The 24,517-nt window shown below is 50.2% G+C and overlaps 1 protein-coding gene across 2 annotated transcripts; it reads left to right on the forward strand.

Moving 5' to 3' along the window:
• The first annotated feature begins 759 nt into the window (after positions 1–759).
• NFILZ (NFIL3 like basic leucine zipper) lies at positions 760–21,381 on the forward strand. Of its 2 annotated transcripts, none has more exons than XM_028093181.2 (3): positions 760–787; positions 16,902–16,999; positions 17,329–21,381. In XM_028093181.2, exon 3 carries the CDS (start codon positions 17,344–17,346, stop codon positions 18,202–18,204), a length of 861 nt encoding a protein of 286 aa, XP_027948982.1. In that variant the 5' UTR covers positions 760–787; positions 16,902–16,999; positions 17,329–17,343; the 3' UTR covers positions 18,205–21,381. The 2 variants fall into 2 exon arrangements, with proteins under 2 accessions (XP_027948982.1, XP_027948981.1); XM_028093180.2 differs by lacking the exon at positions 760–787 and adding an exon at positions 1,591–1,659.
• Positions 21,382–24,517: the final 3,136 nt, after the last annotated feature.

Below are 24,517 nucleotides of genomic sequence, written 5' to 3' on the forward strand. Positions count from 1 at the left end.
GAGACACAATATTTTTCATTGGCAAGTAAGTGTAAATATTATTTCATACATGAACTATAGTGCTGAGTTTGATATCTTAAAAAGGGAAATTAATTCTTTTTATTTCTTTAAATTTTCTGCTTTGTTGAGGTGTAATTGGCAAAATTGTAAGGTATTTGAAGTGTAGAAAACTTATTTTTTAAAAAATTATTCTTTGGGGCGCCTGGGTGGCTCAGTCGTTAAGCGTCTGCCTTCGGCTCAGGTCATGATCCCAGGGTCCTGGGATCGAGCCCCGCATCGGGCTCCCTGCTCAGCGGGAAGCCTGCTTCTCCCTCTCCCACTCCTCCTGCTTGTCAAATAAATAAATAAAATCTTTAAAAAAATTATTCTTTGTTTTAACATTAATGAATGAATCAAGAAAGTAAAATGGTACATCAGTGGTATGACTTAGTGGCTTCCCAAACTCTTCTGTTTGCAGTTTTATTAAAATTCACTTAGTTACTGGCCACTATTTACACAAAGTATTTTTCTATCTGGCATTAATTAAATTTTCACCATCTGTACTTATTTTGGGGCTATTATAATTTTTTCATTTCATGATTTTTGCTGAAGGTGAATTTATTTTATAGGAAGGGGGAATTAAAAGATGACCCCAGCCGGGTGTCAAATACACCGGGAACGGGGCTGAGCTTGCCGTTAACGTCTGCAGAATGAATCCACGAAGGAGGGTGCAGTTCCACATCGTGCCCACGAGGTGCCGCTGTTCCCAAATCAAGGCCCGCTCTTCCTCAAATCCAGCGGGGAGGAGGTGAGGTGCTGGGGGGTGCACAGCACGTGGGGCGTGCCTCGGACTCCTCCTCACCTCCAGCCCCCCGCCCTACCTCTGCAGTCTGTTCACGTCCAGGCGCCATGACTCAGGGCTTTCCTCCAAGCAGCTCTGACCGTCTCTCTCTCCCAGGATCCTTCCAAACGTATCCATGCTGTCCTTACCTCTGAGCCTTTGCATGTGCTGTTCCCTCTGCCTGGAAAACCTTCCATCCCCATTTACTGATGTCCATTCAGAAAACTCATACTGAAGTTAAAGACTGGGCCTCACTCTCCCATGGGGGCACATTCCAAAATGCTCTGTGCTTGTTTCCTCTGCTGGGTAGACTGGGCCAGAGGATATGTCCGGGGCAAGGAATTAGAAAATCTGAAAGGCAACGAGGAGCCACAGAGGGTGTTTGAGCAGGAGAGCATCCTCACATGGAAGGAGAGAAAGGGACCCTTCCTTCTGCTCCTCTGATCTTTCTAGAAGGATTTCAGTGGGGGTGGAATGAGATGCTCTAGCATTGGCCATCCAGACTACCCCCCTTGCTGGGCCCCCAGTGGTGAGACCAGCAGGTCCCCCTCCCTTTGTGCTCTCCTGGTGGGGCTGTTTGCACCCCAGTGACCCCCCTGAGTTGGAGCCAGCCCACAGCACCTGCTCCCTGGGCAGACAACAGGTTGAGGGGGGGGCAGCGCTGCAGGGAAAGCCACGAGCTACAGGCTGGGGGCTGAGGTGTCACCTTTACGGAAGCGCTGGTGACTCCCTCCACCGCAGGGAGTTTGGAGGCCCCGCGCAGCTGATGTGGCATGGCTCGTGGCTCACACAGGACTTGCTGGGGAAACAGCGACCTGGGAAGTGAGCCCCCTGTGCAGGTAGAGGCCCGCGTGGGCTGCCCGACATCCAGGGTTCTGGGGGGAACCTCGGGGACCCTCCCCCAGATCTCCGCCCCCTCCCCCACCCGTCTCCGTCCCTCTAATACTGTCTCTGAGTCTTTTCTGCTCCCTCCAGCTTTCCTGCCCCATCTCTCTCTCTCTGTGTCTCCCTATGTCTTGGGGTCTCTGGCCCTCTTTGGGATTCTCTCTATGTGTCTCCCTACCTGTGTGTCTCTTTGTCTCTGTCTGTCACATCTCTGTGGCCTCATCCAAGCCCCGCTCCAGGCTGGGCGAGGGAGAACAGGCCTCTTTGTGACTTGGAGGGGCCTGTCCTCTCCCCTCTTGGGCTCTGTCTCCTTGGACCCCGCTGCCCTGAGGGAGACCTGGAGTGGCCCTGGGGACAGGACAGGAAGGGCTGGCCGGCGGGGAGGTGGCCAGGGCCAGGCTTCACACAGCCACGGGTGGGAGCATCTGGCTTCAGCCCCCAATGCCTGCATCTATTTTGGGGGGCCCTCCAGCAACTGCCTTCTCTCTGCAGCCCACTGCCTCCAAAGCCCACCTTCCCTGTGCACCCCACCTCTGCTCCCTTCTCTCGGGCTCCTTGCTCCCGCCCTCCTCCCTGCTTCTTCTCTGGGTGTTGCCCCCATACCTGGCCCCTGGCCCCTACGTCAGGAGGCTGAGGACAGCTGCTGTCGCCTGGTCAGCACTTAGGGGTGAAAAAGCGCAGACTTCATGCAACCCCGAAAAGGACCTGATAGTGCTGGTCGTTATGGGTGACTCCACCCATTGTTGTGTGTGTGTTGGGGGGGGCTCTGGGTGGAAGGCCGAGGTCTCAGAAGGGGGTGCGTGGGGACCTGGGAGGGTCTGCTGTGGTGTAGTTGTCTAGGGGTCTGGCTGAAGGGGAGGGTCGGGTTTGTCACTTGACGGGGGGCCCGCGGTGTTCCAGGATGTGGTGGTCTGCCGTGCAGACCTGTGCGTGTTTGTCCTCAGGGTCTGACTGTTGTGGGGATGCACTGGTGGTAAAGACTGGGGGGTGTTGGGGTCTAGTGTAAGTGCTGTGAGGTCCCAGTGGGCCTGAGGACGGGAACGAGCGTTTGTTGCAGACACTTAGTGGTTACAGACCTCTGGCTATTGTTTGCTGGGTGTGTTGTGTGCCATTCGTGGGTTAGCAGCCATCTGCTCTCTACCTCTCTTTGCTGGCCTCCCTCTCTCCTTCTCTGTCTGCTCTCCCTGTCTTTTCTGTTTCTTTCTGTATCTCTTTCTCTTCCTCTCTCTCTCTTCTCTGTCCCTCCACAATGCACTTTTACCCACTTGTTTATTGAACAATTGCTTTGTGCCCACCATCTGGTGGCAGCAGGTGCCTGGGGCCTCTGGGCCCTGCTCAGATGGGAAGAGCAGGTGAGACAGCCCACACCCATCTGTGATTGGCCCTGAGGGTGGAAATCACTGGTTCACTTGGTGCAAACCATCTGGATGTTTGTGTCTCAGAGACCACCCACTATCTAGGTCAGGCCTTGCTCCCCAAACTTCAAGTCTGACATAGAAGGGTTTGGCTGGGGCAAGAACTCTGTCGTGCATAGAGGGTCATGGGCATTGAGAGAGGGGATCGGCCATGCAGGTATTGAAATGGGAGGGCATGCTTGTGCAAAGGCCCTGGGACAGGACTGGGCCAGCGTGTTGGAGGAACAGTAAGGAGGCCCTTGTGGCCCAAGTGGAGTGAAGGGGGGGCGGGGGCGGGGAGTTGGGAGGGTAGGGAGGGAATGCGACAGGTTGTGCAGGACCTTTTGGGCCTCAGGGAGGACTTGGGCTTTTACCCTATGGGAGGTGGGAGCCCTGGAGGGCTTGACGTGTCTGGAGTTCTGCAGACATGCCAGTCCACGCTCCGGACATGGCCACTTGCACAGTGTTTCCTTCTTTTTTTCCAATTTTTTTTTTTACTTTGGTAAAATACACATAACATAAAATTGCCATCCTAACCATTTTTAGTAATACAGCTCAATGGTATTAAATACATCCAAAATGTTGTGCAACTGTCACCAGCATCCGCCTCCAGAACTTTCTCATCTTTCCAAACTGAATCTCTGTCCCCATTAAATACTAACTCCCCTCTCCCCCTGCCCCACCCTCCAGCCCCTGGCACCCACCATCTACCTTCTGTCTGTGTCTCTGACTACTCTGGGAACCCTGTATCAGTGGATTTATACAGTATTTGTCTTTTTGCAACTGGCTTTTTTCACTGAGCAAAATGTCCACAAGGCCCATCCGTGTTGTAGCAGGTGTCAGAACGGCCTTCCTTTTTAGGCTGAATATTCCATTGTGTCGATGGGCCACGTCATGTCGATCCATTCATGTGTCTATGGACACGGGGGCTGCTTCCACGTTTTAGCTACTGTGAATCATGCTGCTGTGGACATGGGTGTGCCCACACCTCTTTGAGTCCCTGCTTTCTGTTCTCTTAGGTGTAGACCCACAAATGGAACTGCTGGATCATATGGGAGTTCCATTTTTAAGTTTTTGAGGAACCCCCATACTGTTTTCCACAGTGAAGGACTCTGCCATTTTATATTCCGGCCAACAGTGCGTGAAGTTTCTAGTTTCACCACATGCTTGCCAGCACTGGTGATTTTCTGGTCTTGTTTTGTTTTTGTTTTTGCTTTGTTTTTCTTTTTTTGATAGCATCCCCATGTGCCTGAGGCTGTATCTCATTGTACCATTGACACTTGAACACGGGAATTGGGGTGTCAGCCCCTGCGAGTCAGAAATCCACATACCACATTTGACTCTCCAAAACCTACCATCAGCCTGCTGTTGACCAGCCGCCTTCGTGATGATGAGAACAGTTGATAAATGCCTATGTTGTGTGTTACACGGATCGCTGTGTTCTTACAGTGAGGTCAGCCAGAGAGAAGACAGTGTTGTTAAGGAAATCATAAGGAAGAGAAAGTGCATTGACAGGCCTGGAGGGTGTTTATGAAGGAACCCGTGTGTGAGTGGACCCACGCAGTCCAAACCTGCACTGTTCTGGAGACGGATGCTGGTGACAGTTGCACAACATTATGGATGTATTTAATATCACTGAGCTATATTACTAAAAATGGTTAGGATGGCAATTTTATGTGTATTTTACTAAAGTAAAAAAAACTGGAAAAAAAGAAGGAAACACTGTGCAAGTGGCCATGTCTGGAGCATGGACTGGTCCTCTGGAATGCTGAGTGATATTGAACCTCTTGTCATGAGCTTATTGGCCAATCAGATATCTTCTTTGGAGACATGTCTGTTTAAGCCCTTTGCTCAATTTTTAATTGAGTTTTTTTTTTTTTTTGGTCATTATTGCTGAGTTGTAGGTATTCTCTATGTATTCTGGATATTAATCCCTTATCAGATCTATGATTTGCAGATATTTTCTTCCATTCTGTCAGTTGCTTTTTTGCTCTGTGATTCGTGTCTTTTGATGGTGCCTTATTAAAAAAAAAACAGCTGAAACAGGGGCAGCTGGGTCCAGGTGAAATTTATCCTGTGATCTCGTCACAGCTCCCACTCATTCTGACTGCATGACCCAGGCCTAGCCGGTCTTTATCAGTCAGGCTAGGATGTGGGCACTTCTCCTAAAGAAGGATTTCTCCACTACACCCTGGATAACCCTTTGTCCTGGACACTGGATGGTGTTGAGCAGTATCCCTGGGATCTACCCCCTAGATGCCAGTAACCCTCTCCCCTTGTCATGACAACCAGTGTGTCCCCAAATATTGACAAACGTCCGAACCACTGCCCTAGAGCTGGAGGTGAGGTAGGAGGCTGCCTGGGGGAGGTGGGGGGGCAGGCTGTGCAGAGGAGGGGTCGGGAGCTAGCCTCAGTCTCCTCACCTGTGATGTGGGATCCAGCACAATCATTCATTCAAGTATTTATTGAGCATCTACTACATGCCAGGCCCTGGAGCGGGGATATACTGGGAGGAGAAACACAGGTCTTGGCCTCATTGAAGAAAGAGAGATGTTAGTAAGTTACACAAATGAATGTAAAATTACTTGGATAATAAATGCTAAGAAGTTGAAACACCTGATGTTCAGTAGGCGCAGAGTAGGGGCACCTGGGAAGTTCAGGAGGGCTTCTCGGAGAATTTACAATCAGAGGATGAGAATTAGGAACCCAGGGGAGGGGAGGAAGACGGTCCAAACAGCAAGACTGTAGGTACAAGGGTCCTGTGGTGAGTCCCAGTGGCTGGAGCACAGAGGGGGCCAGCCCCTCGTGGACTGTGCAGGGGCTCCATGGGTTGGGCAAAGGAAGGTGGTCTTGATCGGCTGAGGGTTTTGGGCTGGAAAGCGGCATAATCTGTGTGGTGAAAGATCCCTCTGGCAGATAGTGTCTGTAATGTGCTTAGCACAGGCAGAGCTGGGCACCCAGAAGGGGCTTGGATGAGGCCAGTGGGTGTCCAGGCCCTGCGTGTCTCCGGGAACCATGGTGTATTCCAGGACAGTCACTCCTAGGGTGGAGGGCAGAGCTCCCCAGAGCCAGAAGCTCTTTCTCAGTGCCCTGGGCCCATTTCACAGAAAGGAGCCTAAGGCCCTGGAGCCAGGAACTGCGTCCTGGTGTCAAGGTGCCTTTGGGACATGCTACACCTCTGGCTATATGTCGGGTCTCCAGAGGGCAGGCTCTGGGGTACAGCTGCCCAGGTTCCAAGCCCACCTGTGACCAGCTGTGTGGTCAGCTGTGTGACCTCCCTGAACCTCTGTGGCAAAAGGGGGTAAACCTGCCTTTCAGGGAAGTTGTGAGAATTGACATCGTTCACATTCATTCATTCACTCAACAAATAGCTATTAAGCACCTGCTGTGTGCTGGGTGCTGTTCTAGGCACCGGGACACAGAGAGGGGCTGTCCCTGCCCTCAGGGGCTAGCGTTCCAGTGGCAGAGATGGACATTAAGCAAATCAGTCAGTAACTAAAAAGTAAGGGAGTGGTAAGTGCCCTGAATAAACTCTAAGCAGGATAAGGAGAGACAATGAAGGTGTGTGTGTGTGTGTGTGTGTGTGTGTGTGTGGTGATTTAGCCTAAGGGTCAGGACAGATCTTGCTGAGGAGGAGAGACCTGGAGATGGTGAGGGAGTGACTGTATGGGAGTATCTGGAGGAACAGCATTCCAGGAGGTGGGAACAGCATGTGCAAAGGCCGGGAGGCAGGGCCATGCCTGGAGTGCTGGGAGCGCGGAGAGAAGACCCTGTGTGGCTGGAGTGGAGTGAGTGCAAGGAGTCACAGCCATGAGGCTTGGAGCAGGATTGATGAGATGTGTGGGTGGATGGTGTCCAGATACCTTTGGGGGGGATTTGGGGATTCAGGTGCCCAGAAGAGAGACCCAGGGCCTGACTGGGAGCAGGGGCTGTCTGGGTCCTGGACTTGGCTGGACAGGGAGCACCTCTGAACTGTTACCCTTGGGGTCTGGGTGGTGATTGGGGCCAGATGTCCTCACTCCTTCCTGGCGACACCACCCCAGGCTGGTTAGGGGGCCTCTTCTCATTTTGGGGGTTGTTTTGGTTTGGGCTGCATGGAAGGGGAGGTGGAGCCTGAGGGATCTTTGTGGCCGGGAGCCGAGGACTTAAAGTCCCTGAGATGAATTTCGTTCCTGGTCAGTTTCAGGAGGTCGATTTCCATTGAGCTGATGCTCATGGGGGACACCCTCCTGCCATTGGATCAGACCCCATGAGCCCCAGGGACCTCCCTGAAGCTCAGGGAGTTCAGGAACAAAACACCTACTATGTTTTGGGACTAAGCACGTACCTGGGTTCCTTACCAACCCAGGCACCAATCTTGTACCCACTTGACAATGGAAAGACGGAGGCTGGGAGAGCAGCTGGCCCCTGTCTAAGGTGATGCAGTATGTCATTATCACAGCACGGACGGCAGACACCCTGTTGCCTGCCTATCAGTCTGGTCCTGGATCTGGGACTCTAGCTGGGCTTGTGGGTTGGGCACAGAGGTACAAATGGCTTCCTCTCCATGGGGCCCGGGAGGGGGCCATGGGGAGGGGTAGGGCCTGCCACAGTCCCAGAGTGCCTTGCATTTTCCCCTTGAAATCTGAGTTCCCACAGAGGGTTCTCGATTTTAGAGGTTGGTTTCACTGGGACTTTTATGAGGCAGAGGTTTTCTCAGAGTGAGAGGGCCCCAAGGCTCCATCAGGCTCCCCAAACCCTGTGAGAGTGTAGCCTCTTGGGACTCTGTGGCCTTTCTGAGGAACGGGCTGGGCTGTATCAGCTCCGTGGGAACAGCCTCTGTGGGTCCATAGACCTCGCTGGGCAGTCTTCTGGGTCAGAGGAAAGCCACGTGGAACAACTTGGGGAGGAGGGCATCTTCTTCATCCCTGGGCCTCTGAGTCTGGGCAGGCAGAAGTGGAGAAGTCAGAGCAAGAGAAGTGGTTTCCAACCACCTGCTTGCACACCTCCTGTGATGGGCAGCTCATTACCTCTGGAGGCAGCTTCTGCTGGGTTAGTGAGCTGGAATTTCTAGAAAATTCATTATTATTATTATTATTATTATTATTCTGAGAGAGAGAGAGAGCAAGAGAGCTCGTGAGTAGGGCGTGCAGGGGAAGATGAGAGAGCGAGAGAGAGAGAGAGAAAAGCCTAAGCAGGCTCCATGCTCAGTGTGGAGACTAATGTGGAGCTCAATCTCATGACCCCGAGATCATGACTTGGGTTGGACACCCAACTAACTAAGCCACCCAGGTGCCCCTAGAAAATTTCAGACTCTGACTCCAACTTGCATCTCTGTGTCCTAATCTGTGGTCCTGGCTCAAACTTCTGGGACCACACAGAGCACACCCTTTTTTCAAATATTTCACTCCTGTTATTTATCAAGTACCTATTCTGGAGATCTGTGGACGGGGGAGGGCACAGACCCAGAGTGATCACCGTGGTGATGGTGGAAACCACAGGATGCTGGAAGCCCAGACGAGGCGCCTGGCCTAGCTGAGAGTGGTCAGTTTGGTGCGCTTGCTGTAAGAGGTAACATCTAGACTTAGTCCTGAGATGAGTAAGATTTGGCTGGGGAAGAGGTGAAAGAAGAGGAAGAATGTTTAAGACAGAAGGGACAGCATGTGGAGGTGAGAGAACACCTCTTTAGGAAATAAAAGAGGTTCTAAGTGGCTGGGATGTGTGTTTGAGGAAGGATTCTGGGGTTCCTGAGGCCAGAATAGGGAGATGGCTTGAATAGTGACCCAGGTGGGAGAGAAGGGATATCCTCATTCCTCAAACAGGGTATGAGTCCAACTTTATTTCATATTGCTTAATAGCTTTGCCAGGAAGCAGTTTACACCTTCGCCTTCTAGGTACGCAAGTGCCCATCTCACCACATCCTTGCCAGCACTGGGTTTTATTGTTTGGAAATCTTTGCCAGTTTCAGCCAGAAAAAAACTGGTATTTCATTGCAGAGATGAAAACAAATGAGTATTTCTCTTGTTAGGGAAGTGGGGTGAACAGTTTTTCCAGATGTGCGTTGGCCACACGAATGTCATCTCCTGCCTGTATTAAGAAGGCTTACACCCACTGGAGAGTTTGTGGTCATTTTTAGTTCCCCTCGTAGCACGGAGCAAAGGGAAAGCTTGTGGGCTGTCCTCTGACCACGTAGGTGGGGGATTTGTAAGTCAGCCTACACTCTCTCCTTTGATTCATCTTTTTTTCTCACCTTTTTTTTTTCCTTTCAAAGTTTTAAATATCTCTCCTCTGTCTGTGGCCCAGTGACTGTAGTTTTGTCCTCATCTGGGGTTTCTATGGGCTTAAAAAAGAGTGTTGGTGAGCTCCAGGGAGGTGTTCCACGTGAGACCCCCTGGATATGCCAGGTGTCTTGTACGTACAACTTTCTCTTTAATTCTCAAAACATCTGCATGTGACATGGACACTTGAGCCCATTTTATAGTTGAGGAATCTGAGGCTCAGAGATGTTAAGTCATCCATCCAGCATCCTGTGGCCAGTATTGGCTGTTTCTCTCAGTTTTACTCAGTCAGCTCCTTTCCTTAACATTCAGATTCTGCTTAATTTAATTCTGATTTTGGAGGAGAACGCTGGCCATTTCTCCATATCCATTGTCCCACCTGACCAGTCAGGGGAGGGAAGCTCTGTTCTTTGTTAGGGAGGAGCTATGGAGTCCAGCTCAGCAGCGACATTAAAATACAGGGGAAAAAAAGAAAAAAAAAAAACAAGAAAGTGAGGGGGAAAGAATCACAGGACACCCTTGAAGAGGGTTTCCACAAATGGCCCCAAGGTTCAGCTCCTGAGTTTGACCTTAGTTCTGGTCTTCTAAAATCTGGGCTCTGTGTTCTGGGTCCATCTCTGACACTGAAATCCCATTTAACCTTGGTAAATCCTTCCCAGTTCTGGGTCTTGTTTTGCCCTTCTGGTAGGCAACTCATTTTTTTCTTAAAGATTTTATTTATTTGACAGAGAGAGACACAGCAAGAGAGGGAACACAAGCAGGGGGAGTGGGAGAGGGAGAAGCAGGCTTCCCGCCGAGCAGGGAGCCCACTGTGGGGCTCGATCCCAGGACCCTGGGATCACGACCTGAGCCGAAGGTAGACGCCCAATGACTGAGCCACCCAGTTGCCCTGGCAACTCATTTCTTACGTTTTCTAGCAACTGTATTTTTCATATCTGAACTCTGATTGGTTCTTTTTAAAAAAATCTACCTGTTTTTGTTTCATAACCTCCTGTTCTTGTTTTATGGCTATTATTCCATCCTTTATCTTTTTGAGTCCCTCAATCTATTCATTGCAAAACTCCTTTCGGATTGCTCCAATGATCTCTGTTTCCTCTGATGTAAATTCTCCCAGTTGGAGACTTTGTGGGAACTTCATGAATTCCTCATCTCTTCAGGATATTTCTCCTTGGTCAGAGTCTCTTGAGAATGTGTGCTTTTGATCTCATATATTAGGGGCCCTGTACATACATGGGTGGGCACACCTTTGTCATAGGGCACTTCTTCTTTGGTCCCTCATTCAAGTTAGTATTTTCCTGTCATTTCTAAGTGTTTGGGGAGGAATGGGAAGGTCTCAGTGTGTACTTGGTCCGCCATGTTGAAAGGAAGTCCAGTTTTGTTATCCGTAAACTGATACAGTGTGTTGAGTGGTCTCTGAGGGTTCTCACAGGTATTTTCAACATAAATAATGATGGGAGCAGCTCAGCAGAATCCCTAGTGGAAGAGGGTTCTAATACCACCACCACTACCACCACCAACAACAAATAAAAAGTAGCCATGTAGATCATTTACTATTACTATGTACCGGCTTTTAACACCCAGGATCTCATTTATTCTCTACATAGCCAATGAAGTAGGTACTACTATTATCCTCATTTTAGAGGAGTTATTGGAAGCTCATAGAGGTGATGTGACCTGCCCAAACACACTTATTTAGGAAGGAGGATTTGAACCCAGTTCAAGCAGGCTTAAGGTCTTAACTCTGTCCATCCATTGCATCATCCCGGCAGCATGGCTGCTCATCTCAGCCCTGTCCCCTTGTTAGCTGTGTGGCTTCCAGATCCTTTTTCCCTCTGTGGACACCGATCTCCACCCGTCAGAGGTGCTAAATGAACTCAAAACTGTGTCTTCAGTGGAAGGAGTAGGGAAAGCCAGGAAGGTTTAACCTGGTGTGTTAGAGAGGTGTGAGCTCTGGAGCTCGTTGCACCTGCATTCTTGGCCATGCTGACTCAGGTGGGTCAGTCACTTGACCTCTCAGAGCCTCCGTCTTTTCATCTGTCAAATGAGGGTGGTGACTGAACTTTGTTCTCTGAGTGGTGGTAAGTGCAAAGTGAGACACTGTTAGTGCCTAGCACATAGTAGGTACTCAACAAGCATAGCTGCTTTCCTTTGAGGAAAGCAGATCGGAGTAGGGGCTGAGGGGATGTGAGCATCAACCCATCAAATTCCCAGAGCACTTAGGGGCCAAAGGAAGGAGGAGTTTTTCACGAGCAGAGAGGATGAATTCTAATTGGAAAAGTTCTGCTGAAGGTCGGTATTAGCTCCATTCCTGGAAAACCTTGATCGTGAGAGCTCACGCAGCCTGGCAGTGGCTTGACTTGCAGTGAATGAGCTCCCCATCACACTAGAAAACCAAGCAGAGTTTTGGTGACCACCGGTCAGGGAGGCTGTGGTGCTGATGGGGCTGCGGTGGAACTGGCCGGGGCTGTCTCTGGGGGAGACCCTTTTCCTGTTTCCTTATTTGCCGATGCTGCCGGCTTTTGCACAGGAGTGCCCCTGACTTACTGCTTTCCATTGAGTGCTTCCTCGGCGACCACAGGAAGGCTCAGCCCAGCCCTTGCTGCATCTTCTCTAAATAAATTCAGGCAGCTGAGCTATCTACTGCCCCATCTCCCTTTGGGTTCCTGTGGAGGTGGGGGTGGTGGTTAGGGGGGGCTCAGGCCAAGCCACAGGGAGGGGGTACTCAGGAAGGGAGCTTCACAGTGAGACTAGCCCTCATCTACTTCACTGGCTTGGTGCAAGAGCCCCCTGTCCCTCTACCTGACCGCCAGTCTTTACTGTCTTCTTTGGCCATCTGCTGGTTTTGACTTGGTCTTAGAGGAGCCCTGCGCTTCATCCCCTTCCTTTCTAGCTCGAGTTGTCTCTAAGCCTGCCCTTCTCTTCTGACCTCTCTCCCCGAGCCAGGATGGTGCCTTCGGATGCTGGTCCCAGGGCCGTGGGATGTGCTCCACGCTGGTGCATGGCAACTCCTAGGCTCTTGCCAGCATGCTTGAAGTTGGAATGGTGATCAGGACACCATCTGAGGCCCCCTGAATGGGGCCAGTCGGGTGGCAGGAGAATGCTGTGACTGGTGGGACAAGGGACTCTGAGAGCCTGTCTCAGGGGCTTGTCTGGGTTGGGGCTCAGATGAGCTGTCTGGGCAGTGGAAGGCTCAGGCCCAGCCCTTTAGTGGGGAGAGAGGATTCATTCGGGCTTACTGTACCCCACTCTCAGGGCCTCTAACCCTTGAGCATTACTTCATCTGCTTACTCATTCATTCACTTGCATTTTACTCATTCATTTATTCAAACGCTCACTCATACATTCATCGGTTCATTCCAAAAGACATTCATGCAGTGTCTTCCTCCGTTTACTCCCTGACCCCGGGGGTGGAGAGGGGGTGAACTGAGGTGCATGTGAGCACTGTTTTCAGGAGTCTAAGATACTCGCACTTTCTTAAGCACACCCCAGAGGCTTCCAAGCTGAGGATAAGTAGGGTTTTGAAAAGATTCCTCTGGGCTGCTGGTGGATTTGGAGGGACCATGGTGGAGGTGGGTGGGGGTCAGGTGGGCTAGGAGATGCCTGAGCTGTGGCCAGGGCTGTGGGGAGCATGGAGGGGGTTTGTGCACATGTGGATGGGGCATTGGTGGGAGGTGGGGTGAGTGGGGCCGGGAGAGGAGGATGCCAGGGGTGTCTAGAGTTGGTGGTGGCCCTCACCGTGCTGGGAGGAAAGGATGGGAGGGAACGTCAGCCTTATTTGTGAAATTGCTGAGTATCCCCAGGCCAGCCATGTAAGCTCCTGAGCCTCAGTTTTATTCTCTGTAAGCAGGACGATACACTCCTGCTAGAAGGTGTGATGGCCTCAGATGTCTGGAAGGGGTCAGTGAACTTGGCCTCCTGAACAAAGATGTGTTGGTTTGTCTGGCTGCCAGGAGCAAAGCCCAGGTGTGAGCAGCAGGCAGGTGCAAGACCAGGGCTCCCCACCTGGCTCCTGTGGATCAGGGTCCACAGACTGCAGATGCTTCTCTAGCCCATGTGATGTGGGCCAGTGTGGGGTGGCCTCCCGCTGCAGCAAGCACCAGCAGGTGGGCGGGTGGCCCCAGATGCCTGTTGGGTTTCAGAGGGGGTCATGGGTCTTGGTGCTGGAGTCCCCTCAGGAATCAGGAATTCTCAGAGCGGGTCTGAAGCACTGGCACAGGAGTCCATCTGGTGACTAGGATTTCTTGGCCACTCAGGTGACTGCAGAGCCCCACAAGGCTTTTTTCTCCAAGCCCAGCTATGATTGCCAGACATAGCAGCCCCTTAGAGCTGTAAGCAGAATGGACCCACACATTAGACAGACTGGGTTCAAATCCTTGTTCTGCCACTAACTTACTGTGTGACTTGGGCAGATAACAGACCCTCTCTAAGCCTGTATTTTCCATTGTCATCCCACCCACCTTTACCATGAGACTGTGGGCTTTGTGAAGGCAGGAGGCTGTTTGATTTTCCTCTATTGCCCCAGTAACCACTGTAGGACCTGGCCCTGTGTTGTATGAATAAATGAATAAATATGCATCCCAAGGTATTCTGTAAAGTAAATATTTTGTGGGCAAAAAAATATGAGAACCTTTAAATCAAAGGTTAAATGCGTGTGTGTGTGTGTGTGTGTGTGTGTGTGTGTTTTGTAGGGCTTCTCAGAACCTTTAATGATTCTTATATAGGGAATAAGATACGCAGTATTTCTCAAATGCATTGTATATATTTTTTTCTTTTGGCAGCACCCTTGGCACTGGGGTTCTGGACAACATTCTTTGGGAAATGTGGACTTAGAATCATGGTCAGACTTCTTTTTTTTAAATTTTTTTATTGTTATGTTTCATGGTCAGACTTCTGAGGAATGTTGTTTTTTGATGGTTTATGCCTCGATCCGCTTTTATACGTGATCTGAATGATCTAATGCAGTCATAGACACTAATGCCAAGTGCTTTTAGCACAGAGCAAAAGACTAAATTCAAATAATAACATTGGAGAAGAAAAACTGCTTTCCCAATCAAGAAGGTTATTACAATTTATCTTGAAACTGAGTGCTAAGTTTCTTGGTGGCCAAAGCAAAAAGGGAAATGCAAGTAGGCTTCATGGTTTTCGATTGGCAGTTAAAAGGAGGGCCAAAAATTCCCTTCCTTCCCTTCCCTTCCCTTCCCTCCCCTCCCCTCCCCTCCCCTCCCCTCCCCTCCCCTCCCCTTCCCTTCCCTTCCTTTCTTCCTTCCATCCTTCCTTTCCTTCTTTCTTTTTTTCATTTCAGAGGTAGAATTTAGTGATTCCTCAGTTGCATATAACACCCAGTGCTCATTATGTCAAGTGCCCTCCTTAATGTCCAACACCCAGTGACCCCATCTCCCCACCCACCTCCCCTCAAGCAACCCTCAGTTTGTTTCCTATAGTTCAGAGTCTCTTATGGTTTGCCTCCCTCTCTGCTTTCATCTTATTTTGGGAGGGCCGAATATTTTCTTTTTTTAAAAAATTTTATTATATTATGTTAGTCACCATACAATACATCATTAGTTTTTGAGAATATTTTCTGTGAACAAAGTTCTGTTTTCATTTGTTTGTTCGTTCATCATTCACTCAACAGTGTTTATTTACCACCTAGTGTCTACAAGCACAATACTTGGCACCAGAGATACAGTGGTAGACAAAGACATATACCTGCCCTCATGAAGGTTAGCCATAGGTTTTCTGAACAAGGATGATAGCTCTTGATGTCTACTCTTTCTTGGAGCCCGTTGTGACTTCTCGGGCAGAATCCCCATGCTTGCTTCTCAGGCAGAAAACCTTTTCTCTGGGGTTTCTCTCTTTCTCTCCACCTGTTTTGTATCAGGGTCACGGAAGGTAAGGACATCCTAGGTTCAGGGAACTCAGGAGGTTGATAGAACCCAGACCTTGCGTTAGAATTTTCAGGAAAACCAATATGAGAAACTGTGCTGAGGTTAAGGAGGTGTTCCCCATTCTTGGAGTATCCCTGGGACCCTGGGCATCTTTTCCAGCTCCCAACCCTAGGAGCTTGGAATCTTATGATTTTGATTCTTTTTCCCACCCTGTTCTTCACGTTCTGGTTCTTCAAAACTAGGTACGTGGCAAATTCTCATGGGTTGATTTTTGGTGGTTGGGTAGATGGATGGACCCATGGATGAATATACAGATGAATGAATGGGTTTGTGAAAGGCTGGATGACACGGGGTGGGGATACTTACTGGATAGTTGAAGGAATGGACAAGTTGAGGGTGGAGGGAGTGAGACCAATGAGTGAATATATGAACGGCAAGATGCCTGGCTCTCAGTAAAGTTACATTAGTATAATTATTAAAATTTCTTTTATTGTGGTAAAATATACATCATAACCTAATAATAATTATAATTATAATAAGCCTTCCTTTTTAAGGCTAAATCATATTCCATTGTATGTTTGGACCCTATTTTGCTTATTTATTCATTTGCCAATGGATACTTGGGTTGCTTCCTGCTCTTGGCTATCATGGATAATGCTGCTATGAACATAGGTGGACAAATATTTCTTTGAGACCCTGCTTTCAATTCTCTTGGGTATGTACCCAGAAAAGGAATTCCTGGATTATAGGGAATTCTATTTTTAATTTTTTGGGGAACCACCATACTGTTTTCCACAATGGCTGTACCATTTTACATTCCCACCCATAGTGCATGAGGGTTCTGATTTCTTCACTTCCCGGCCAACACCTGCTATTTTCTGTCTTGTTTTGATGGCAGCCATCTGAATGGGTGTGAGGTGGTATCTCATTGTAGTTTTGATTTGCATTTCCATAATGATCAGTGATGTTGACCATCCTGTCTGCTTATGGACCTATTCCAGCTCTGTGACCATTTTGGAACTGGGTTGTTCATTTTTTTGTTGTTGTTGCTGAGTTGTAGGAGTTCTCTGTATGTTCTGGGATATTAATCCCTTATCAGATATGATTTGCAAATATTTTCTCCCATTCTATGGGTTATCTTCTTACTTTAAGGGCAGTATCTTTTGATGCACAAAATTTAAGATTTTTTATGGAGTCCGATTTGTCTATTTCTTCATTTGTTACCTGTAGGCACAATATTATTTTAAAAAATGAATCCATCGGTGACTGGACAGTTAGATGGATGAGCATGTGGGCAGTAGATGTATAGATGACTCTATAATTGGATGGGGGATAGACGGATGTTTGAATGAGTGGATGGATGGACAAATAAGATGGTGGATGGGTAGTTGAGTGGGTAAATGGATAGATGGTGAGTTGGTTGAGTAGGTGGGTAGAGGGATGAACAAATGGACAGTTGAGTGAGTGGACAGGTGAATAGATCACCCTATGAATATATGGGTAGGAGGATGGATGGGCAGATGGGCAGATGCAAAATTCTGGCCACATGTTGAGGAGATCTTGGGGCACAGCCTCAGCACAGTTCAGATGGATAGTGGCTTATTTTCTGACCCCAACTTGGCTCAGTTTAACTCCATGGACACATTTTCTTTCTTTCCAGGTTTAGCCTTCTTTCTATCTCCCTCTGAATCTCCAAGGATCTTACCCCGGAACTCAGATTGAACTGAACCCTTGGCTTGTCAGCTGATCTTCTCAGTGGTAAGAACTCTGGGGGAGGGAGCCTGCTTCCTCCGAGAGAATAGGGTGCCCTACTAGCTCTCCATAAAGATTGTGGTCTGTTCTTCAGCCTTTTCCAGCCATGCGGCCTCTCTGGCAGCCTCCCCCGCTACTCCGCCAGGCGCCAAACCATCCCACCAGCTTCTCTTTCCACTACATCCTCCTCTGCCTCCATCCCGGCTTCTGGTGGGGCTCCCACTCCACCTGCGCCCTCCCCCATCAGTGACGGGGGGGTCTCAGGATAAATCAGAGGGACAGTCATCCAGGTCAGCCTCCTGCCTCCTGTCCAAGACTTCTTTCCTGTTCCCCAGGACCCCCAGGCAGCCATGGACGTGGGTCTCTCGGGCCTCCCAGGGGTATCTCAGGGTCGCAGCAAGACCCTGAGGGGCAGGGGCCCAGTTGTGCGGCGGCAGCGGGAGTTCATGCCCGAAGAGAAGAAGGACACGGTTTACTGGGAGAAGCGGAGGAAGAACAACGAGGCGGCCAAGAGATCCCGGGAGAAGCGGCGTCTCAACGACGTAGCCCTTGAAGGCAGGCTGGCCACGCTGCTGGAGGAGAACGCTCTGCTCAGGGCTGAGCTGTGGGCACTCAGGCATCGCTTTGGCCTTTTGCCCTCCGTTGCTGGCTCCCGGACCCTGCCCCTGCAGGCACTGCTGTGGGAGCCCCCCTGGACTGGAGACCCCCGCCCTAGGGCCCAGCCACTCCCCTCCCTCCCTGGCTCCCATGGCTGCCTTTTGAGGCCATGCGCTCTGGACACTGGGGTTCCAGGATGCCGGGGCTGCCTGGCGGCTCACAAGTGGACTGGTCTGGCCGCTTCCCCCAGGCGCCCCCAGGACCCTGTTCCCCCCAACCTCAAGAGAATGGACATGGCCTTGCAGGCTGCCCTCCCAGCCGCCTTCTTCAGCTGTCACCTCCTGGATGGGCATGGGGGGACCAGACCAGAGCTCAGGCCCTTTTGGGGGCTGTGGTCACCCATGGCCTCTGGTTACCAGGCTTCTGGGCCCTCAGATGCGTTGCTGACACCCACTGCTGATCCAGTGGAGCTGCCTCCTGGGTTGGCCTATCCTGTCCCAGGGAATGATCTTGAGCGTCTTACTCAGCCCTCCCTGCCCCACAAACTGCGCGTCAAGTCCCACGCCTCGGGCAGGGGACCTCCAGGGTGGGGGGATGGCCGGGGCCCCCTCTGAGGGCCTCCCCCGGGCAGGGCCGGGCCCCCAGGGCGGTGCTGGGACTGAGCATGGGTATGTCTGGGGGAGATGAGTGGCTTGCCCCTGACTCAGCTCCCCGGCTGGGCAAGGGCCTTGGAGGGGTCCACTTCTCAGTGTCCAGGCCTCTGGGAGGAGGGGCTGGGGTTTGGTCCACTTCTCAGTGTCCAGGCCTCTGGGTGGAGGGGCTGGGGTTTCACCTTGGATCGTACCCGGTTCCCATCCTGCCTAAAATATGTGTTGTGGGTCGTCCGTTTCTCCTCCCTCCCTCTTTTCCTTCCTGTCTTCCACCTTCCCTCCCTCCTTCCTCCTCCCTTTCATCCATCTATCCTTCTTTCCTTCATTTATTCGTTTAATCACTCATTCATGTGCTCATCTGTTTGTTCGGTCATTGATTCATCCATCCATCCATCCATCCATTCTCTCACCCATTGACTTTCACAATTTACCTGCCCCCTTGCCCAGCCATTCATGATCTTTGGACCTCCTTCGGTGCTCAGCTTAGTGACAAGTGTGAGGAAACTCTCCCGGCTTTGCAGGTCCTATTCTGGAGGTAGCGGTGGGGGTTTGGGGATAGACACACGGAGGGTCCTGCTGAAGGATGAAGCAGTGTCTCAGGGTGTATGAATCCTTGTGTCTTGGGCTCTCCTAGGGGGCTCGCTGACCACCTCATTTGGGAGCCCGTCACACCCAGTTCAGATGGCTTCCTCTGTGTCTTGGGTCAGAGTCTTGAACCACAGGAACAGGTCGGCAATATTGGGAGTGGGATGGGGGTGGGAGTCCATTTCTTCTCTCTCTCTGGCTGCCCACAGCCCCTGAGGCTGTCTCAGCCCCAGTACACACACCTCTGGGTGGACAGGAGAAGGGACCGCTGCAGAGAAGCTCCCCCCAGGGACCCTGGAGCCCCAGAGCTCATCAAAGACCCTCCCTCCCCAGTTTCTCACTCAGGCACCACTTTTTTAGAAAAAAAAAATCAGAGTTTTTATTAGATTCTGGATGAAAAGCCCCCAACTTTGATTGCGGGGAGAACTGGGTAGGGGGGAGCACTCCTCTGGGCTGATGCAGTCTCTCAGCCCTGGCTGCCCCGGCCAGCTGGGTTATTGGGCCTCAGGCACACCCCCCAGCAGCCCCTGAAGCTGGGCCATTCTTGGTCACTCTGGGTTTATTGCAGTCACAAATGTGTGCCAGCCAGGAGCACTGCTCCTACTGGACAGCATGGAGAACCCACATATCACTGCCCGGGCCCTCTCTACGTGCTCACTCCTTGGTCCTGGTTCCAGGCTGGGACTGGGCAAGGTCATCCCGCCCCCATGCTCTGAGTGCTTGGCCTTCCAGTAGGAGCAGAGAACAAGGGCTCGGCCGGGCCTCCCATGCTGCTCATCACAGCTGTAGCCAGGGGAGGCTTGGCCATTGCAGGTGGGAGATATCCAATGCCTTTGGTTTTGGCTCAGAGACTCCTGTCTCCCAAGAGTGTCCTGGGGAGGGAGGAAGGAGGGCTTCCTGGAGGATGAGGCTCTGGCCTGTTTCTCCCCAGCCAGTGCCCCTAGCTGGGAGGGTGGAGACTGGGGGTGCAGAGGAGCTGACCTCCAACACAAAGGTGCCACACAGCTGTGGCTAATCCTGCACAAAGGCCTTTAATGAAGTTCTGGCTCTGACCAGAGGGATATTAAAAAATGCTTAAGGGAGAGGGAAGAAGGAGGTTGGGTGGCTGTGTAGCACCCCACTGCTGGGAGATGTGGGTGGCTTGGTGCTTGCTATTGACAGTGCCACCTTGTTGGTGTCTGAGGTGTCTGAGGTCTCTGAGGTGTCTGGACCAGCTCGCTCATATCCTGTAGACACAAGAGCAGGGGCTGGTCGCTCTTGGGTTGGAAAAGCCCAGAAATGAATCTGCCTAAAGCAAATCATAGACTTTCCACATTAGAAGGGACTCTCAGAGTCTCTTGATGGGTGCTCATCCAGTCTACTTGAATACCTCTAGGGATGGAGAACTCACTTCCTCTAAAACTCATCACCACTCCTTCTCTAGAGTCAAAACCTGCTTCCTGCACACTTCCACTCTGATCTTGTTCTAGCCACAGGGGGCCTCTCAGAACCCCCTCCCGCTTCCCTCCCTCTGCTCGGAGGTAGCTGGCATGGTAGAAGCCTCTGTTTCTTCCTCTCCAAAGTAGAGACCACCACACACCCCTCAGATAATTTGAGAAGATTAGATCTCATTTATTGTGTGCATGGCACTTTATACACAGCAAGTGTTCAACAAATGTTAACTCCCCTCCCTTTTTGCCTTTTTAGAAAGCTCTCATGTTCCCAGCTCCAGAGTAGTACTCTCTTCAGGGGAAATACCCTCTCATTCTTTAAAATTCTTTCCTTTGTTCTGGTCTGGCTCCTTTTTTTTTTTTTTTTGTCAGTGCTATTTATATATGATGACTCTTGGAACTGAATATGAAACATTTCTTCATCAAATACATATTTTTTCAACAGATATATTTTTCAGTTCCTACTATGTGTCACACAGAAACTGGATGAGAGAAATGGTGCTCCAGACTGAAGTTTGCAAGGGGAAACGTGCATAAACATTTAGAACACCCTAGATCTCACACCTAGTGAGATCTTTTTGGTTATGAAGGTGTGAAATTCCCTTCCTGCTTCAGGCATGTCTGACCCACGTAGAGTGTGTACAATACACACTGAGTGAAAGTTTCTGCCCGCTTGGTTGGTGATTGCTGGGGGCAGAGATCAAAGGAGTTGAAGCTGCTGATGAGGACACGTTTCTCTGTCTTGTCTATCAAGGATTCACGACACATCATGGCTGACCTCTGTGTTACCTGGATCCTTTCTACCTACTCAAATCATGGTTCACAGGCCAGCAGCCCAGCAACACCGGGGAGCCCGCTGGAAATGCAGACTCTCAGGCTCCTCCCAGAACAGCTGAATCAAACCTGCATTTTAATGCAATCCCCAGGAGACCCATTAAAGTTTGAGAAGCATCGGTCCAGAGCAGAGGTTGACAAATTTTCCTGTATGAGACCAGAGAGTAAATACTTTTGGCTTTGTGGGTCAGACAGCCACTGTTTTGTCTACTCTACTTTGTCTCTGTAGCGTGAAAACAGCCATAGGCAATATGTAAACGAGTGGGTGTAACTGTGTTCTAATAAAATTTTATTTCCCAAAACAAGTGTGGCCTTGGTTTTGATGGGCAATTTGATTTTTGCCTATTTGGAGGGTGTAAAGTGGTTTAACCTGCATTCCTCTGTTGAACATCTTTGCCAAAAGCTGTTGGCCACTTGGATTTCCTCTTCTATGAATTGCCTGTTCTATCAGGATATTTACCTTTTTCTTACTGATTTCTCAGAGCTTTTCATATATTCCAGATCACATATGAACATCACAGAATTTTCACCTGACTTGTGTTTTCATTTTATTCCTCGTGTGTTTTATTTCAACAACAGTTGGAAAATGGGATGTATCCAAATTTATCGATCTTTGTTAATGGTTCATACATTGTTTTGTCTTGTTGAAGAGTCCTTCCATGTCTCAAGGTCATAGACATAGTCTCTTAAACGTTCCTATAAATATTTTCAAGTTTTGCCTTTAACCAGCCTCTTTCTGTCTTTCTCTCATTCTGTTGCATGAAGTGCCATTATTCAAACTTCCTTGATTAGAAGAATCACCTAGAGGTCCTTGTTTAGTTATAAATTCCCTGAATCAGACTTTCCAGGAGAGAGGCTTTGGAATATGCACTTTTTATTAGCACCTGGGGGATTCTTATAATAGACCAGTTTGGGAAGAGTTGGTGCAGTGGTGAGCGATGGGTTTGGGAGCTGGCCCTCCTGGCTGGATGGCCTCATGCATATCATCAGGCCTCCCTTGCTTATCTGTAAATGGGGATTCCAAATATACTCACCCCACAGAGGCTTCTTATGGAGATAAGTGAGAGGAAATACCTATGTGGCTTGGCACAGGGCCTTCCTCTGGGAACTGGATTTATCCACATGGAGACTGTAATTAATCCTATTTCAGTTTTTGTTTTGGTCACCAGGGGCTTTGGGGCCAAACTTATGGCTCAACCATAACAACTGTTCATTCATTCATTCATTCATTCATTCATTCTAAAAATTCATTTACTCAGGGCACCTGGGTGGCTCAGTTGGTTAAGTGTCCAACTGTTGATCTCAGCTCAGGTCTTGATCTCAGGGTTGTGAGTTCAAGCCCCACATTGGGCTCCATGCTGGGTGTGGAGCCTACTTAAAAAAATTAATTTACTCACTTAGCAAATATTTCTTGATCATATACGATGTTTAAGGCACAGGAAAGAGCAGTGAACAAAACAATGTGGTTCCTGCCTCTGTGGTGCTAGCAGCCTAGTTGGGGAGACAGATAAATAAACAAGAAAAGTAGAATCCTTGGTGGTAAGTATCATGGAGAAAAAAGAGGCAGAGGGCTTAGGAGATGGGGCAGTGGGTGGGTTATAATAATTGAAAACGGGAGGTGAGGTCCCTTGTTTTGCCCAGACGGTGACAGTTGAGCAGAGGCTTGAGGGAGTCATGCATATATTGGAGGAAGGTCACTGCCCAAGCAAGAGAGAACAGTCCATGCAAAGGCCCTGGGGCAGGACTCTGCCTTGTGAGTTGGAGAAACATGGAGGAGGCCTGTCGGGGTGAAGCAAGAGTGAGCGAGGGGGAGAGAGGGAGGAGGTGAGGATGGGAGGTGAGGGGGCAGCTCATGCAGGGACTGTGGGTCATGGCTTTTTCTGTAAGTGAGATGGGGGTGCCGGGGAGTTTCTGAGTGTATTTCTGCTGTAACTGTCCCTCCTCCCACCCCACTCCATCCTGTGGCATGTGAGGCTGAGTGAAAATAAATAAACCCACCACATAAGTGCAGGGGAGCTGGCTCACTGTCTGAGAAAGGGGGTGACCAACCACAGTGTCGGTGTGGTTTGTCTCCCCACGGGCAGTCACATGCCGCCTTCCCTTGGAACCAGGGTGCTCATCCCATCCCTGTTTCTGACCCTCTCTGAGATCTGAGGGAGGGCAGGTAAAGCTGCTCCATGAGGAGGAATCATGCTGCCTTCCACTCTTACCCTTTTGGACAAACATGGGAGGACAGGCCGTCAGGCGCGTGTGGGGGACACCAGAAAGGTGAAGGGCCGCTGAGATGGGGGAGGTCAGCAAGGAAGTGACCAGGAATAGCTGAGATGGGGTGGTGTGCTCAGGTAAACCAGAAGACATGGGCATAATCCAGAGATAAGGTGGCTCTGGCTGGCGGCAGTGGGGAGGACAGCCGTGTGAGGTTGGGAGGTGAGAAGGAGGTAGAGGTTTACACCTGTCCCGCAATGACCATGATGCCAGGGGTCTGTCACCCAGGACAAGTGGGTTCATTTCCTGGCCACCTTGAATTTTGTCTCACCTGCCCTCTGCAAAAGTCTTCATTTTTATTATCCTCATTAACAGATGAGGAAACTGAGGCTTGGAGCAGTTACACGCTTTGCCTAATGTCGTGCACATTTCTCTTCCATAAAGTCCTTTTCTGCCTCAGACCTCGGCACTTGCTATTTCCTCTGCTATAATGCTTTTCCATGCATCTTTGAATGATTCTCCTTTCCCATCTTCAGGTCTTTGCTCAAGTGCTACTTTCTCAGGAAAGGCTTTCCCTGAACACCTGCTCTAGTAATATGCCTCTGGTTATTTACACTGACCCTGCACATGGTAGGTGCTCGGTACATATTTGTTGAATGAATAAATGACAGTTGACTCTCCTAGTGACAGCTTAGACTGCAGGTAAATCCCGTGTCACCAGGTGTGATAACCTGTCCCTGCCTGGAGGACAAAGGCAGCGTGGGGACGGGGAGCCTCTCGGTGTGTTCACTGCAGGATCCCTGGTATTTGGGAAGGGGCCTGTCACACAATCGGTGGATGATAAATACTGTGAATCAAGGACTTTCCAGAGAGAATGAAACCAATTCCTTGCCCTTCGGCGCCTGCCCTTTTGAGAAGGAGATGGACAAACTCTGAGTGAATGAGTATGAAGGAGATGGACAGGTTATGTCAGATGCCACTGAGGGCTGTGAGCTGAGAGCAGGAGGTGGGGGCAGTCAGGGACTTGGGGGGCGGCCAGGGAAGCTGCCTCGGAGGATATCTGAACTGAGTTCTGGAAAACATGAGTGAGAGGAGCCAGTCCCCAAAGGCCACAAATATCCAAAAAATACCCAGGCAAATCCATCGACAGAGGGCAGTTGGTGGCTGTGAGGGGCTGGGAGTGGAGAGCTGGTGGAGGCTGTGTACTTGGTATAGCGTTTCCT

Source organism: Eumetopias jubatus, unplaced genomic scaffold (genome assembly GCF_037043125.1).
Source record: "Eumetopias jubatus isolate StellerSeaLion01/CBP00866 unplaced genomic scaffold, mEumJub1_p1.0 scaffold_1, whole genome shotgun sequence".
In the NCBI taxonomy this organism is placed as follows: domain Eukaryota; kingdom Metazoa; phylum Chordata; class Mammalia; order Carnivora; family Otariidae; genus Eumetopias; species Eumetopias jubatus.